The sequence below is a fragment of the Panonychus citri genome, unplaced genomic scaffold, assembly GCF_014898815.1.
Source record: "Panonychus citri isolate SS breed McGregor unplaced genomic scaffold, ASM1489881v1 Contig00096, whole genome shotgun sequence".
Classification (NCBI taxonomy): Eukaryota; Metazoa; Arthropoda; class Arachnida; order Trombidiformes; family Tetranychidae; genus Panonychus; species Panonychus citri.
Window position 1 is genome coordinate 589481 of NW_026515501.1, and position 16207 is coordinate 605687.

Consider the following 16207-nt stretch of genomic DNA (forward strand, 5'->3'; position numbering starts at 1 on the left):
TTTCATGAAGAAGATGATTTTCTTTTTGTCTTGTTGTCTTCCTAACTTAGATGAATCATCTTCCCTATCATCCTTTTCATCATCATTATCAAACGATAAACATTGAGTTTGATCGTTAATTACACTAGAAGCTAAAATCTTATTGGACTTAATTGATCTTCGGCAAAGGTTTGTTATTAATAAGCTTCGTCAATCATTCAGAGGAAAATGTAACATCGAAGAAGATAAAAAATACAATTCAGATAATTCTTGTTCTGATGATCATCATGATCTCATGGTAGTAATGATTGAGAGAGAGAGTGAGAGAGAGATGAAAAAAGTAACACAATAAGTAAATACAATAAACTGTAAACAATTATATCTTCATATCAAGAATTAGTATCATAAGGAAGGTGAAATTGTTACAGAAATAATAAAGAGAAAATGAGAAAAGAAAAAAAAATAAAAGGATAGAACTTTTTTTCTTCTTATCGAATAGAAATAGATCAATATAAACAGTCTCATCATTAGAATCCAATGATAACTTTACTATCTCATTGTCAGAATTTTTTGCTTCTTTTCATTCTAACTAATAAAAGTTCATCTCTGATGATCATATTAATGAACCTCATCACGAATACACAGATTCAATCATTATGATGATGAGAATTTAACAATTAATGATATAATCATACACAGAAAAAAAGGATAGATGTGACAATTAATCCCTTAATCCACAGAGTAAATGAACAATTAAATTCACTGATTATCTAAATTTGAAAATGGTTAAATCAAATTACAACTACTCGCAACACAATCAATAAGGCTTAACAATTGGGTTAAACTAATTATAATTACATAATATCTGATTAGATTGTAATATTAACAGGGGATGATTCAACAATTAACCGAATGTCAGAATCAGTGTTAACTTTGATTGTTGTTGATTAACATGATAACAATAGGATTGGGAATATACAATCAACAACTTTTTGCAATTGATGTTCAAGTTTAACATTTCATTTCCATTGATTGTATTTTAGTAATGATTTGTTAGTTTATCGCTGGAAAAATATAAAAAATTCTGAATTCATGGTAACCTGATTCTGAACTATTATCATGATTATTTTCACCATCAATTGTGATCATTTTTTTCAACAACAATCAAAATTGAACAAGAAAATGATCACAATTGATTTTTCTTTAGGGATAAAAAATGATTTCCAATTTAAATCATCAACTCATTTCATTTGATAATCGGATAAATTGTTAATCATCATCACTAAATTTACTTATCTTTTTCTCAATGCTTGCAACAATTCAATTGTGTGCGTATTTCAATCGTGATTTATTTCGTTGATTAACCTTTTTATTTAATTTATTTTACTACTTTGAATTAAATTGATTTTCTCAACTAGAATTATATTGTTATTATTACCATCTAACATTCACAGACAAATTAAAACAAAAGTTAATCCAGTTACTCAAATTTAATTTAGATTTTTCTTTCTCAGTATTTATAATTAGGAGACAATTTAAACAGAGAGAGAGAGAGAGAGAATGAGTGATTTAATTAATTGTGATTAACTTTACTCACTAGTACTTTGGAGATTAATTCATATCATGTACAAGATTAACCTCTTTTAATCAGTACAATTGAACTTTGACTATTAAATTGAATTTAAATCTAATCATAAGTTTAATTTACTCACTTGCAAAGGGAACTGTGATTATAACCGAAGTGACCTTTCTTTTGACCATTAGGTCAAGTGTCCACTCTCGAGGTTTAGATCGTCTTGAATAGAAACAAGTTCGAGGATTATTATCGATTGCCAATGATGGTGGATACAATTTAATTGATTCAGGAGAAGTTGATTCACCATAAATTTGTAAAGGTGAATCTGTTAACAATTAGAATAGTTGGAAAGTTAATTATTAAAATGAGTTCTAATTATTAAATAAATGTTTGAATCAATTTAATGTCAACTTACCACAAATTGGTAAACCACCAGACCATTTACCGTTATTTAAACAAGTTCTAGAACCTCGACCACGAAGATAATATCCTTTTTCACAAGCATAATTAACTGTATCACCATAATTGTAAGTTGATTGAGTGAATGATGATGTTAACAATTTACCATAAGCAGGTCTACCTGGATGACCACACAAACCTTAATACCACATAAACATAATGACCAATGGTCAAGCCAAACAAACAAAAATTAAAAGGACAAATAAAACAAATTTAATCAACTGAAAATAACAATTAACAAAATGTAAACTTACATTGAACACAATTAACAAACCAAAAGGATATTAATAAGTAAATTGTAAACAAATCACTACACAACATGTTCAATATAAATTTTAAACAATTTAATCAAGACATTTAATCTTGATAAATTGTTTAAATCAACCACAAGCACCAATGAGAACACAATTAAACTTGAAGACAATCAATTTGTTTAAGAAAAACAAGTTAACTGAATTAAAACTTTGATACAGTTAAACTTTACAATTACCTCTTTTCAATTAGTGATTAAACTGGTTAATTAGATGGCTGATGATTTAAAGAGCCAACAATTTGTTGATCGTTTTCTTTACCTTTCTTATTGCGGGTAAACATTAAAACTCGGTAATCATTTTAACCCGCGCGTTCATCTGACCCCACCGAGTGACTTGTCCACGGTCAGTGACGATTTACAATGGAAATCGGTGATTCGTTGAAAAGAAGAAGATAAAGAAAAGAAAGAGATGATAAAATTGAATAGAAAGGGGAAAAAGATAATGATGAAAAGATGAAGACAAACCTAGAAGATAATTTTTTGTTAATCATCTAAGATTTTGCGAAAAGTTAACACCCAACATACACTCACATATCCTGTCTATTCATTGAGTTGATGATTAATTTTAATTACAATTAACAGCATCTTTTAATCATTCTCATTATCATGAACTCATCTTTAACCATCAACCATTCATATGGAGCCATTCATTCAAATGAATCAATTGATAGTGAAATTTTAATCAATCCAAAGATAAATTGATGATGAACAGTAATGATTGTGAACATGAGGAAGAAAAATAAAATAATGTCACCAAAATGAATGAACCAAATTATTGCTAAAGGTAAAAACCATTACCATTGAACATTATGGAGGACAAATGATCGTAAGGCAAAATCTTCATCACCATTCACCTCCTTTACATTAGCATCTTCCTCATCCTCATCCTCATCATCATCCTTTGTCTTGCAAACCCATTGCACTAATGTTACGCATCAAAGTATCAGCTAATTTCTTTGCATTGGAAACCAAACAAAAGGGAAGAAAAAATAGAAAATCTTTTTTACATCTTATCTTCATCATCATTATCATCATGTCTCATCCTCATCTTCAATCCAGTAACAAAATAAATTACATGAACCGGTAAAAGTAAAGGCATTGGAAAAAGTATCTTTTCCTTAACTTGGTCACCCATCCAATGATAATATTTAGTAACATTATCAACCCTGGAATGGGTCAACAGCACTAATAAGATGATGATGATGATGATGAAGATAAAAGATGATGATAATGATGATGATGATAAAAGGCTAAACTTAGTGATTTAATAGTTTCGACTGAAGAAAAGTACAACAAAAGGCAATATAATCAACAACAGAAGCAAATATCATCTCTCTCATTGTTGTTACTCTGTTGAAAAAAAAACTTTTTTCTTATTCAGTGAAAGTTTTATTATTACTCGAGAGTTAAGGTAAACATGGATAACCTTTTTAGATTGTTATTAGTGTATTAATTTATATTAACACTTGACACCTTCCAACAATTATTTAAGGTTAATTCACCTTAGTGTATAAATACATGGTGATAATCATCATCATGATTATAAAGATTTCATTCATAAAACAATTAATTTTAAATTAGACAAAACTTTCAACTGGTACATGTTATTTTTGGCAATTTATTGTTTATTATAAAGGCGAGAAAGTAATTAAATTACTGAATCAACTAAATTATGGTGGTTAACAATTTGGTTAACAATCTTATTACAAATTCTAATTGGGATAAAGTTACGAAATATGAATGCGATTGATTATCAATAGTTTATTAGTTTAATTATTAGAACATTTTTCTTTATTATTATAAATAAATGTCGATAAACAATAGTTCGAGTTGATTTGTTATTTACGTTTTTACTTTTGATTGATTGTTTACAAGGAGAAGTTATTGGTTAATTGAGTTTGGATAATTAAATGAGAAGCTGATTCAGTGTTAATTGTTATCTCTCCTTGAAGGTTTATCTTCATCTTTTTTTGATGGAAAAATAATTCGAAAAAAAAAGATAAACAAGGATGAGGAAGATAAGTGAAGAAGATGATGATGATTTAAATATCGAGAATAATGATGGAAAGGGATGACTATGGTTCGTGGAGAAATAAACTATCTGGTTATCTTCCTTATCTTCATCATTATCATCTTAAGATGTCAGGAAATGATTTTCTAGTTTTTCGTAAATATTTTCCGTCTGTAGATTGGAAGAGAGAGAGAGAGAGAAAATGAAAGAGATGCTTTTCTTTTTCTTGGCTTAGAAATTCATCCTCATCTTCATCTTCATCCTCATCATAATCCAAAAATAGATCACTAACTTCAATGGTTAATTTTGTAAGACTAACATCATCTTTATCGGTTTAGTTTTAACTGTTGAAAGAACTGATTAAATTTTCAATTATGTCTATTAAACTGATTGCAATTAGTTTAATTGTGCTTGGTTGCAGCCTTATTGTTACCTCATTGCCTACTCAATGTCCATCTACATGTGATCCATCTAAGTGTCTTGAGCCAGTTGATTGTTTTGCTGGACTAATTAAGGTTAGTATTTGATTTCTCAAGTGATTTAAACAATTTAGCTGAAACCATTTTGTAAAAATAACGTACAAATGTTAACCCTTTTCCTCCTTTAACAATGGTCATCAATGGTGAATATTTCATTGACCTTTCCACCAAAAACAAATTCCCAATCTGATTAACGTTAATTACATTTAATCAATTACTGACCAATCCTTGTATCCTTTAATTGTGAACTTATTACTATTGAAGTTACTATGAACACGATATAAACCCTTGATTGTTCAGTAATTAACTTCATTCATTGATTATTATTATTGATTCAATTATCTGAAGGATAAATGTAATTGCTGTTCAATCTGTGGACAATTTGAAGGGAATCGATGTGATTTGGTAACATCAAAAGGTCTCAATGAATCTCATCGTGTATACGGAGATTGTGGTGAAAATCTTGAATGTCGACTTCGTGATGATCTGGATCCCTCTGAGCCCGATGAAGCTCTGTGTTTCTGTGTCAAGACGGAAATGGTCTGTGGGTCGGATGGTCAAACATATGATAACCTTTGCCAGTTGAATGAGGCTCGATATAAGAGACGAGATGGATTAGTACCAAATAATTATGGTCCATGTCAATCAGGTAAATCTTTGAGTCACAAAAAAAAGGTAAACATAAAACATTGATTGGAAATTTAAATTGCTTCAAATTTAGCTCCCAAAATTGTGTCCAAACCGGAAAACTTGAACGGCTCCTTGGGCGATAATACTGCTTTCATGTGTCAGGCCATTGGTTGGCCAATACCGACCATTACCTGGAGGGTTTTACTCAAAAATACTCATGAAGTTAAACAGTTCAACAATCTACCAGCTGATGATCCTCACATCGCTGTCCAATATCGAGGTGGGTCCAAACCTCTCGAAGTGACCAGTTGGCTTCAGATCATTGGTGTTCGGGTCAACGATGAGGGCGAATATCATTGTATTGCTACAAATGAACTTGGAGATACATTTAATTATGGGGTGTTAACGGTTACTCATGATAAACCATTTATCTCCAGTGAAAAATCAGTTAATCATGTTAACAAAGAATAACAATTTAAGGTTAATTAAATTATTGAATCAAAGTTGAAGAGAAAAAAAAAGATCAACACAATTTGATTTTTTGTTTGATTCATTGTTTTTTGTTTGTTTCTTTACTCTTTATATACATAATATTTCAATAATAATAATATAATTAATATAATAATCATAATAATCAATAATAATATAATTATAATGTTTGATGGCCTAAAATCATATTACAAAATTTATTTCAATTCTGTGGCTCATGTTGTTATTTGAAGTAAAATTTGTCAATTGTTTTATATATCAACTCAGTGCATTCAAATTGCTTTTGATACTTAATTTTTTTTAAGACAAATTGATTAATTGATCACAATAGTGTTCAGAGGTTTTCTTTTGCTTGAAAATATCCAATATCTTACACCAATAGATTTTGGGAAGAAAAATGAAAATGAAGTGATGATGATGATGATGATGATGATGGTGTTTGATATTACCAATGGTTGTTACTGGTTGAAAATGCCTAATATGAAATTTGTTTCAATCGACTAATTAAATCACATTATATTGCTTGTTTCGAAAAAGATTTAAACAACAATAAACAATCAATTCGTGGAAAATCAATTGAGATGCTTGTTTGAGAGGAAATTAATTTACAGTTTCGTCAACAATTAAGAGGGGCGGTGATGGATTGATGTGTTAGAGATAGAATCAACAAAAATCAGGTGACAATTGATTTTATATTAATTAAAATAAAACCAATTCTCACGTTGAATCATTATTTACTCGCTCTAATTTTTCAATTAAAAAATAGATTAATTTAAAAGGCTCAATTGTTATGCGACAATAATTTGGGAGATATTTTCCCATGAATGGAGTTGATTTGATGGTAATGGTGATGATCGATAACGATGTGGTTTTCATGTTGAAAATGAAAATTAGTAACAGAGAGAAGAGGTGGGTTTAGAAGAGATGATGATGATGATGATGATTATCAATTGTTGTAATAAATAAATAAAGGAGCGATGATAATCTACAAATTGTGTCAAAAGAAGATTCTGAAATGATGATTCCGCTTTCTTGCTGTTTTTACCATCTCTCAAAACTGTGATCAGGTAAAAAGTTAATTAGTCTAAAAAAAACGACTTAATATGAGTTGATTTTTTGTCAGTATTTAAACTATATATTGAGGATTTGTTTTTCTTTTCAAATATATAAGTATATATATCATGATAATTAAACAAATTTTTAAGTGTATATAAATAATAGTTAAATATTAAATATTTATATTGTGTGTTTATGAATATATATGTATAATAAAAAAGGAGTAATTTCAATATTATACATATACACCTTGCCCACTGTCACTAGAAGCTGTACCATTAGAAGCAAAATTATCAGATGAATGAAGATTAACTCTCATTGGATATGCTTGACCACCATCATCGAAAAATCTTCTAAAGGTAAATTCAAAGAATGCGTGTTCCGGGTGTTTACCATTCTCTGGAATAGGACCTCCATTAACATAATCATCACAGTCACGTAAACCATTGGTATCTGACGAAGAGTGAAGTTTATCTGGATCAATGGGATCAAAGTTTGATGTATCCGTTGGATAACGGATTTTGGGTATGTAAGGCGCTTTTTGTTTACGAAGGCCACCGTCAAAATCAATTGTTGCAAAAAAGGGATGTTTCTTAATCTCATCTGCTCCATTTTTACCTAATCGATCTTCAGGTCCACAACATAGTTTCAAAATGAGATCAGTTGATTCTCGGGATAATTTTGCTTCTGGAGGGATGCGTAGAGTACTTTTCCAATTGATTACCTAAAGAATAAAAAAATAACAATTGAAAAATGTTAATAATGGGAAGAAAATTATTTTTTTTCTCTTTCCAAAGCTCCAATTTGAAAGAGTTGGAATTACTTTTTTTTACGATTTAATGTTGCTTTTTACCTTATTTTGAGTTTCTTCAGGAGTATTAGCTAAGAAAGGTGGATGTCCAACTAACATTTCGTATAATATAACACCAACTGACCACCAATCACATGATTGTGAGTAACCAGTTCTCATTAAAACTTCTGGAGCGATGTAATTGGGTGTACCAACAAGAGAATGGGCTTGACATCGTTGATGTTCTCGTCTCCGACGACGTTCCAAGGGTTTGATTATACTAGAATTTAGTCCACAATGACAATGGTTTGGCCAATCTTGATCAACAATGTCCAATGAATCTCCTCTGCTATGGTCAACACCATTGTTACGCTGATAATATTTAGAGTTATGTGTCCAACGAAAACCGGTACAAAGTCCAAAATCAGTTAATTTAATGTGACCATCTCTATCTATTAAAATATTGTCAGGTTTAATATCACGATGAATAAAACTCATCTTATGTACACTTTCTACCGCCAAGACTAACTCGGCTATATAAAAACGAGCCAAATTTTCTTCAAAGACCTCAAACTTTATGAGTAAAGACATGAGATCACCACCAGGAATATAGTCCATTACAAAGTAAAGATGATTTATATCTTGAAATGAATAATATAATTTAACGACCCATTCATTATCGGCTTCAGCTAATATATCCCTTTCAGCTTTAACATGGGCCACTTGATTTCGCTTGAGGACATCGGTTTTACGCAAAGTTTTCATTGCGTATAATTGATTGGTATCCTTTTTACGAACCAAGGCAACTTCACCAAAAGCACCAACCCCAATGGTTTCGATTTTAACGAACATTGATTTTTTCATCTTGGCTCGTTTCAATCTAATATAATTTGATTCTTTTTGATGTAACATTTTTCTCATTTGTCGTTGAGCAGATTCGGACAGTCCAACTTTAGCCATTTCATTTTCCAACTGTTGTCGACGCAATTCCCTTTGTTGTTGAGACTTTATCACATTTTCAACATGCTGCTCCATATAGAATTTAAATGCTGCAGGAGAATAATTTTTCACTTTTGTTTCTCTCCTTTCTTGCTCTTTCTCCTTGGAAAGTGGTTTCCTTTGTGGTATCGGAGAATGGTTAATTTCTTTGGGTGGACTATTGTAACTGCAATTTAGGAAAAAAAAAGTAAATGTTTTGAATTAGATAAAACAATCGAGAATCAGTGATTTGCTTTCATTGAAAATTAGGGTGATAGAGAGAAAGAGATAAAGTGAGATATACCAGAAATACCTAATCAATACATGAATGTTGATTTTTCTGATGTTTGTGTATTGGAAAATAAAGTTGAATTGATATAAAACAGATAAATAATTGAGTAAGCGATTGTAGGATAGAGAGAAAGAAGGAAGAATGAATGGAAAAATCTGAAAAAATGATCAATGTTGCTGTTGATACTACGAGCTGGGTTACATGATAAAACAAACTATTTTGTTCAATGATAGTGATAGAACCTTAAAAATGAAGTTTTTTGCATACTTCTTCCAATTACAGGTTACCTCGATTAGATCCTTGAATCTACTTTTTACTTGATTTTTGGAGTAGTAGTAGCAGTTGTGGTAGTAGCAACAGAAAGAGCAAAAATAATAATAATGATGATGAGGATGAGGATGATGATAATGAGAAAGAAAAAGATGGTTACCCTGAGCCCATTAGGATCATTTGGCAAAATCTCTTGATGCAGCAAATTGTTATTAGTTGTTGCTTCAAAAAGTAACTGAGATGTAACAGAGTAAACTAAACAAATCGACATAACCAAATAACTTAAAAAATTGTTTCGAACTTAGTTTTGGCAAAATAGTTTTCTTCTTTCAGGATAACACTTTCTTTCTCTTTCTCACTTTTCCTCTTTTTCTCTCTTTTCAAAAGATGATAACATATCGACTAAACAGATGATTGAAGGGGAGTAAAAACTGGGAAAAATTAGATATGAGATGCTTACCGATGATTTAAATCTGAATGATGATGATTGCTGGTGGTTGAAGAAGCTGACGATTTAGGAGCTTTTTCACTGTTAGTTGATGGCGGTGCTGTTGTTGTTATCGTTGATGATGTTGGTGGAGGCGGTGGTGGTGGTGGTGTATTCACTGGTGGAGGTGGTGGTGGTGGTGGAGGAGGTGGTGGTGGAGGCGGTGATTCATTGTACTGCATTAGAGTACTTGGTTTAGGAGGTAAAGGGGGTCCATTATTGCTACTATGGATGGCACCAACTTGCGAAGCACAAATCGACTCGACAGTATTAACCAGATCTGAATTTGGTGGCAATGGAGGGGGTGGCCTGGCAAGCAATTGACTTATATTGGGTAAATTGGTAGTGGTTCCATTATTTTCCCACAGTTTATTATTACAGTTTGGCGGTGTTGGTTTACTAGAACGACAGTTGTTACCTGAAGATACAATAGTCGATACTGGACCGGAAGCAACACCCCTTGCAACAGCTAAAGCTGCAACCGATGAAGCATAACTGGGGGGATCAGTTGCAGGCACGGAAACGCCATTAGTACCAACATTATAATGGTTGTTGGTATTGTTGTTAATGCTTATACTATTGTTACCATTTACTCTAGGTGTGTAATTGCCATTTGATGTGACAAAGGTGGGGGGTGTTGAGTTAACCGGAGGTACTGTTGGCGCAATTGCCGTTTGCAAGACGGGCTTTTGTACTTGCGTACTTTTAACGGATTGCATAATAACAGGAGATTGAGATTTAGCCTGGCGAGCGCTCCAAGCTTGTAGTTGAGATGTTTTGATCACCGAACTGACCACCGTGGTAGCAGCACCTCTTAAACAGGAGGAATTCTGCGAGGAACAAGTAGATGACGCTGAAGACATCATTTTTGGAAGTTTAAGTGACGGTGGTACAGAGGAATAATCTGAAGAGCTACTGATGGTGGGCGTTGGAGAAAGACGGCCTGAGCTAGATGACGCGGCATATGGAGGTGTTGAGATAGATGAGTACAGTGATGATAAACTTGCAGGACTATGGGGATAAGAGGGAGGTTGTTGAAGAGAAACGTGAATGGCACTGTGATTGTTAGAATTGTACAAAGATAAAGCTTGCAGCTGTTGAGCCAACTGTTGCTGTTGTGCTAAGCTAAGGTTTGATAAAAATTTCTAAATAAAAAAGTAGAAACAAAAAGAAATAAAAAAAAATTCAATTAGATGTTGATTTGATATTCTTTTCCTTTAAGGATTTGACACTAATCCAATTTATACACAATGAATAACGAGGGAAGAGAAAACAGAAACGAATGGTAACTTACCTTAGCAAAACCAATATTGCAAAGATATTGAGATATTGTCTCACAGGATTCATTAGATTTTGCCGAAGCTTCGGAATTAGATCCATTTGAGGTTGATGCTGAGTTACATGGGCCACAAGTTTGACCTGGAGATGAGCTTGAATCACTCGTTGTAGATGAGGCACTTGAGGTTGGCCTTTCATTGTTCTGAAAGGGCAATAAAGATATCCTAATTGCTTGTAACGCTTTTTGCTTGTATTGAGGTGATTTTGTATTGGTATTCGGTATATGTGCCATGTTAACGTGATGATGATAATGATGAAGAGGAAATAATGATTAACAAATCAGTAGATTGATGAATACACATTGACGGGGAAAAAACCAACAACAGTTTTCATTGATTGATCAATTTAGATGAACATTGGTATAAGTTTGTGATGGAGAAGAAGAAAAAAAAACAAAAGGGGAGAGAGAGAGAGAGAAAGAGACAAAAATGATGATGATGAGAAGCAAAAAAAGAATATAAAAAAGGAAAAAAGAAAGAGAGAGAAAGAGAGAAAAAAAGAATCAGAATATGAAGATAAAGAATAAATGATGAGAAGAAGAGAAGAAGAAAGGAAGAGAATAGAACAGATGAAAAAAAGAGAGAAAGAAGAGAAAGAGAAATAAATTAAAAGAAAGAGAAGAGAATAAATATTTTCTCCACATTCATTTAGTACAAATTCCAACAGCCAGAAGTCACTTCATCTTCTCAACAAATGGAAAATAAAAAGTAGAATTTATGTTTTCCATCTGTCGACGTTTCTCTTCTCTCTGTCTACATTCATTTTCTTTCTCTTCCATCGTCTCCATCTACTGTTATCAAATCGCACTAATTTCCAAATGTTTACATTTTTTAAAATTCTTTTCTCATTCATCCAAATGTGAGTTTCGATACTATCGAATTCAGGGAGCGAAGTTCGATCATCGAACATGAAAATTAGAATTTTTGAAAAATTATTTTTCTCTCAAAAACAATTCAAACTTCTTTCATTTTATTGACTGTTATTTGGGTGTACTAATTGTCAACTAGTAATTGATTAATTAAATTGTGTTTCATCTCTTAGATTATATGAGAATTCAATTCATAGTTTTAACCTAAAATGATGGACGGAACCAGGAATCTGGTGAGTATTTTGTTTAGAAAACTGAAACATGTGAGTTTGTTGTTGGTGTTAATATTTATCTTTTTTGGTTTTTTACGATTTTGATTAGAAACATTTTGGCCCTTGGACTGGGAAAAAGCAGAGGCAAATTTTCCGATTGATTTTCAAACAATCTATTGATGAAGAAGACATGGCCCGTAAGCCCCGTTTAGCTGACTACCAAGTCGCTTTTAATAGAGCTTGTGAACCTGGTCAACAAGATTTTACCTTGTTGGATATGTTGAAGTCTTATCGCGCATTTGTTTACGTTTTAGCGTATGATCGGAGGGGTGATAATCCCACCCATCAAGAACTCGAGGAAGAAATAGACAGGATAGATAAAGAAATTGATGAATTGAGGAAAATATCAACAGATTTAAAATCTCATGAATGATGTGAACTGTCAATTAAAAAAGGAATAGAATGATCAAAATTACCACATTATAATTATCTCACAATCTTTATTTATTTATATGACAATCCTTGTAACAATACGAACACCAACTCAACTAATAACTTTGTCACAAATCTCTCGTCATATCCTCTAGTAAATCCTATGAAAACTTGTGCATCTCCATCGCAAGTTACACTCGAGGTCATAACAAACATCGCTAGTCCAATGAGTAATTCATCGTCCAATCTCAATCAATCAACTTTGCCTTCACCAACACCGATAACAATTAACAATATTCCTTGTGCAACAATAACAGTTTCACCAAGAAATAGTTCACCAATAGTTCAATCAACTTTATCATCATCGATACCTCATCATACTCAACCCATTTTAGGAAGATCAGATCAAGACAAACCCGTGGAATCATCAATTCTAGATCAAGGATTAGTAGTTAAAACCTATTCCAATCGATCAGCACGTAAAAGGCCATATACAGTTAGTAATGGATCAACTAATCAATCTGAACATGGACTCAACACTTCCCATATCATACAAACTGATCCTCTGAAAGTAAATTCTGAGTCTCGTTTACAACCTCCCGATGATCCAGAAGAAACGGAAAACAATTATCAAAATTATCTCAATGAATCTCATGGTGTCACCTCATACAATAGTGAGGAAGATACAATTCCTTGGGTTAATTCAGTTATAAGACAAAATTACCAAAGTTTTGGGTACGAATCAAATTTTATCCGAAATGATTTAATTCCAATGGAAACCACCGACTATCATAATAGTAACTTTGACCAAGAAGAAGACGATGAAGATGATGAAGACGAAGATCATTCAGAAAATAAATACATTTATAAAATGAACACTTCAAATACCAACAATCCAATTGCTACTCATTTTCATGATCAACAACCTGCTCATCATCATAATCACAACAACAACAACAACAACAATCACAATCATCACCAAAATAACCACCACCCGAATCATCATCAACATCATCAGCACCACAATCAACTCAATCAATTGACAAATGTCTCTCCTTTAGGTCAAACCTCATCCTCATCCTCAGTACAATCAACACCATTAACTGAATCAAATCCAACAACTACCACTAGTCCTGGTCTATTCTGTCCCATTGAACATAATTATATTCCAACATCAACAATCAATTCATTCAGTCATGAGACTAATCAACTTTACCCAATTTCATCAAAGAAAAAGGTAAATTTCGAGTCGCCAATAACAAATGAACAATTAACTAATGATCAATATTCATTGACGATACCAACAAATACATTTGAAAATTTGGTTCATAATCACCATTCAGTTCAACTTCATCATCATGGACAAATTCATCACCAATGGTAGCAATTTATTCAATCACTTATTAACTTTAATTTTTTAATTTCTCTCTTGATCCTCCACTTGATTATGCACACAAATTAACCTCTTTAATTACAATTAAAAACAAATGCAACAATAAACTTATTTCCCTTTTCAATGATGACAAAAATCAAATCCTTTCATGATCACCACAGGATCTAATTGTTGATTCAATTGAGATTATTTGGAAATCACATTCGCAAAGTGTCAATTCTCAGGGTAATAATAACAAGATGAAAATGATGAAAATGATAAAGATAATGAGGATGTTGACTGTTTGTCCATGATAATGGAAGATAATTAGTAACAGAGAGATGATCCTTATCTTCCTACATTGAAATTACTTCATAAATGTAGGTAGACAATTGAGTTAATTGTTTCTGGTAAATTGTGTTGATTTATTTTCCCTCAATTGTTTTCTCTCTCTCTCTCTCTCTCTCTCACCAGATCCGTTGATTTGTCCATTGATGCAAGTTGATTCCGGTGCCATTCAGTTTGTCCTTCAAGGAGCCAATGTAATGTGTCCCGGTTTAACTTCCAGAGGTGCAATCATGACACCCGATCTACCTGTTGGATCGGTGGTCACTGTTATCGCTGATGGTAAACAACATGCTCTTGCTGTTGGAATTCTTAAAATGTCATCAAATGAAATGTAAGTTAACCTTAGAAGCTTTGGAAATCTCATTCTCTTTGGAATTGCAACTAATTGATTGATTTTTTTTCTATCAATTTTTTTCTCAATCCTTTCTTTCACTCAACTAATAGAGCCCGAGTCAATAAAGGAATCGCTATTGAAAGTTTACACTATTTAAATGATGGTTTGTGGAGATTAAAGCCGATCAGATAATTGCAATCTCTCACATGTAATGTTTATTCATCAAGAAGCTTTGAAAAAAAACACACTTGTTGATGTTATGGGTCATCTAGTGTCCAAGTAGTTTCTTCATCTTTGTATTTTTTACAAACAAATCTCTTGATTTAAACATTAAATTCTTAAATGATCATTTCGGTGACAGTTTCTTGATCCATTGCCTCAGGTACTTGGGGTAAATCTTTTGCTTCTGTTGTTGGTGTTTCATGTTGAAGGTCAACAGGTTGTCCGGGAGAGAGTAATACTTGTTGAGGTGCTGATGTTTCTTGAACTTTTTCTGATTCAGTGGAAACAGTTGTCGATATAAAAATAGGTTCTTGTGAGATTGGAGGTGATTTAAGTCGTGGTGAATCTTGTTTAGGTTGTGGAGATTTGATTGATTGGATTGGTGATTTTGGTGTTGTCGGTGTTGTTGATTGGAGAGCTTGTAGTTTTCGTTCACGTTCTTGTTTTGCTTCGGTACTTTTAATATTTTCCTTAAATTTTGCGATCACTGATTGTGTTTGTTTCAAGCGATCTTTAAGCTCTTCGATTTCACTTCGAACTTTGGTTTTAGCGGATTGAATCGAGGAAATTGTTTTCTGCTTCTTATCCTCAAAATCAGTCTCATGTTTGTAAGGTCCAATTAGTAATTGTCTTGTGTTGGTCAGTAATTGTTGCATCATGGCCGATGGATCTTGTAAAATAATCTCATCATAAAATTCTGAGACGATGTACTTTTTTATGTCATTCGAAATTTTATGTCATTCGCAAAACTTTTTTAAACTTCTTGAAAAGTTCTTGTTTTCTTGAATTAAGATAGGAAGAGAACTTCATTAGATTTTTCTTGATTGATGATTACATGATTAAAGTTTTCATAGATACATGTTTCGTTTTTAATGTATACAAGAAACTTTTCATGAATCAATTATTAATCTAGAGAAAATTTTGAAATACGAAAGAAAAGTTATGATGAAGCCGCTTAATTGACACATTGGTTTGTTTCATGTAATCAATCATCTATGAGCAAATGTTCAAGATTTTTATGTGTCTGTCATCATATCAGGTTTTTCAGCGTGTAACCAAAATAATCGAGGGACAATTTTTTTTATGTTAAACCGCTGTACTGAGGTTTTTGAAGCGTTGCTGTTGTATCGTCTTTTGCAATCAAATTTCTAAATATCGAAACAAGAGCATCACGAGCCAACTCGAGAGTGAGTTTTGAATTCATTCATCTCGAGTTAGGTTAGGTTAGGTTAGGTTATCACACTGCTCACAGATCTCTTCTTTGACTTTGCA

At 32.3% G+C, this 16207-nt stretch overlaps 5 protein-coding genes across 5 annotated transcripts in view; 3 read left to right on the forward strand and 2 right to left on the reverse strand.

The window, feature by feature from the left end:
* The window catches only part of LOC128388218 (uncharacterized), a 32102-nt gene extending 29317 nt beyond the window's left edge, over window positions 1–2785 (reverse strand). Inside the window, exons 1-3 of the mRNA XM_053347595.1 lie at window positions 2269–2785; window positions 1971–2153; window positions 1692–1880 (exon numbers count right to left, since the gene is read on the reverse strand). Of these exons, the coding sequence (XP_053203570.1) occupies window positions 1692–1880; window positions 1971–2153; window positions 2269–2335 (439 nt within the window). The 5' untranslated portion in view covers window positions 2336–2785. The remainder of the gene's footprint in view (window positions 1–1691; window positions 1881–1970; window positions 2154–2268) is intronic.
* A 1814-nt stretch (window positions 2786–4599) lies between these two features.
* Window positions 4600–6119, forward strand: LOC128388314 (insulin-like growth factor-binding protein-related protein 1). The gene is made up of 3 exons (XM_053347702.1): window positions 4600–4853; window positions 5166–5466; window positions 5539–6119. The coding sequence occupies exons 1-3, from the start codon at window positions 4713–4715 to the stop codon at window positions 5916–5918; spliced, it is 822 nt and encodes a 273-aa protein (XP_053203677.1). The 5' UTR covers window positions 4600–4712; the 3' UTR covers window positions 5919–6119.
* Window positions 6120–7151: 1032 nt separating this feature from the next.
* LOC128388311 (serine/threonine-protein kinase LATS1-like) lies at window positions 7152–11913 on the reverse strand. The gene is made up of 4 exons (XM_053347698.1): window positions 11104–11913; window positions 9783–10954; window positions 7846–8947; window positions 7152–7716 (listed from the first exon to the last, which is right to left on the reverse strand). Exons 1-4 carry the CDS (start codon window positions 11377–11379, stop codon window positions 7228–7230), a joined length of 3039 nt encoding a protein of 1012 aa, XP_053203673.1. The 5' UTR covers window positions 11380–11913; the 3' UTR covers window positions 7152–7227.
* Window positions 11914–12040: 127 nt separating this feature from the next.
* Window positions 12041–14180, forward strand: LOC128388312 (myb-like protein A). The gene is made up of 2 exons (XM_053347700.1): window positions 12041–12248; window positions 12337–14180. Exon 2 carries the CDS (start codon window positions 12823–12825, stop codon window positions 14041–14043), a length of 1221 nt encoding a protein of 406 aa, XP_053203675.1. The 5' UTR covers window positions 12041–12248; window positions 12337–12822; the 3' UTR covers window positions 14044–14180.
* Window positions 14181–14282: 102 nt separating this feature from the next.
* Window positions 14283–15062, forward strand: LOC128388316 (malignant T-cell-amplified sequence 1-like). The gene is made up of 3 exons (XM_053347704.1): window positions 14283–14411; window positions 14506–14710; window positions 14824–15062. Exons 2-3 carry the CDS (start codon window positions 14526–14528, stop codon window positions 14903–14905), a joined length of 267 nt encoding a protein of 88 aa, XP_053203679.1. The 5' UTR covers window positions 14283–14411; window positions 14506–14525; the 3' UTR covers window positions 14906–15062.
* The last annotated feature ends 1145 nt before the right edge of the window (window positions 15063–16207 follow it).

Coding starts and splice junctions, on each gene's coding strand:
- LOC128388314 (XM_053347702.1), top strand. CDS start 4,713: ATGTCTATTAAACTGATTGCAATTAGTTTAATTGTGCTTGGTTGCAGC. Junction 4,854..5,165: donor GTTTTGCTGGACTAATTAAG/GTTAGTATTTGA, acceptor AATTATCTGAAG/GATAAATGTAATTGCTGTTC. Junction 5,467..5,538: donor TTATGGTCCATGTCAATCAG/GTAAATCTTTGA, acceptor CTTCAAATTTAG/CTCCCAAAATTGTGTCCAAA.
- LOC128388311 (XM_053347698.1), bottom strand. CDS start 11,379: ATGGCACATATACCGAATACCAATACAAAATCACCTCAATACAAGCAA. Junction 10,955..11,103: donor GCAATATTGGTTTTGCTAAG/GTAAGTTACCAT, acceptor TTTTTTATTTAG/AAATTTTTATCAAACCTTAG. Junction 7,717..7,845: donor CTGAAGAAACTCAAAATAAG/GTAAAAAGCAAC, acceptor TTTATTCTTTAG/GTAATCAATTGGAAAAGTAC.
- LOC128388312 (XM_053347700.1), top strand. CDS start 12,823: ATGAAAACTTGTGCATCTCCATCGCAAGTTACACTCGAGGTCATAACA.
- LOC128388316 (XM_053347704.1), top strand. CDS start 14,526: ATGCAAGTTGATTCCGGTGCCATTCAGTTTGTCCTTCAAGGAGCCAAT. Junction 14,711..14,823: donor AAAATGTCATCAAATGAAAT/GTAAGTTAACCT, acceptor CTCAACTAATAG/AGCCCGAGTCAATAAAGGAA.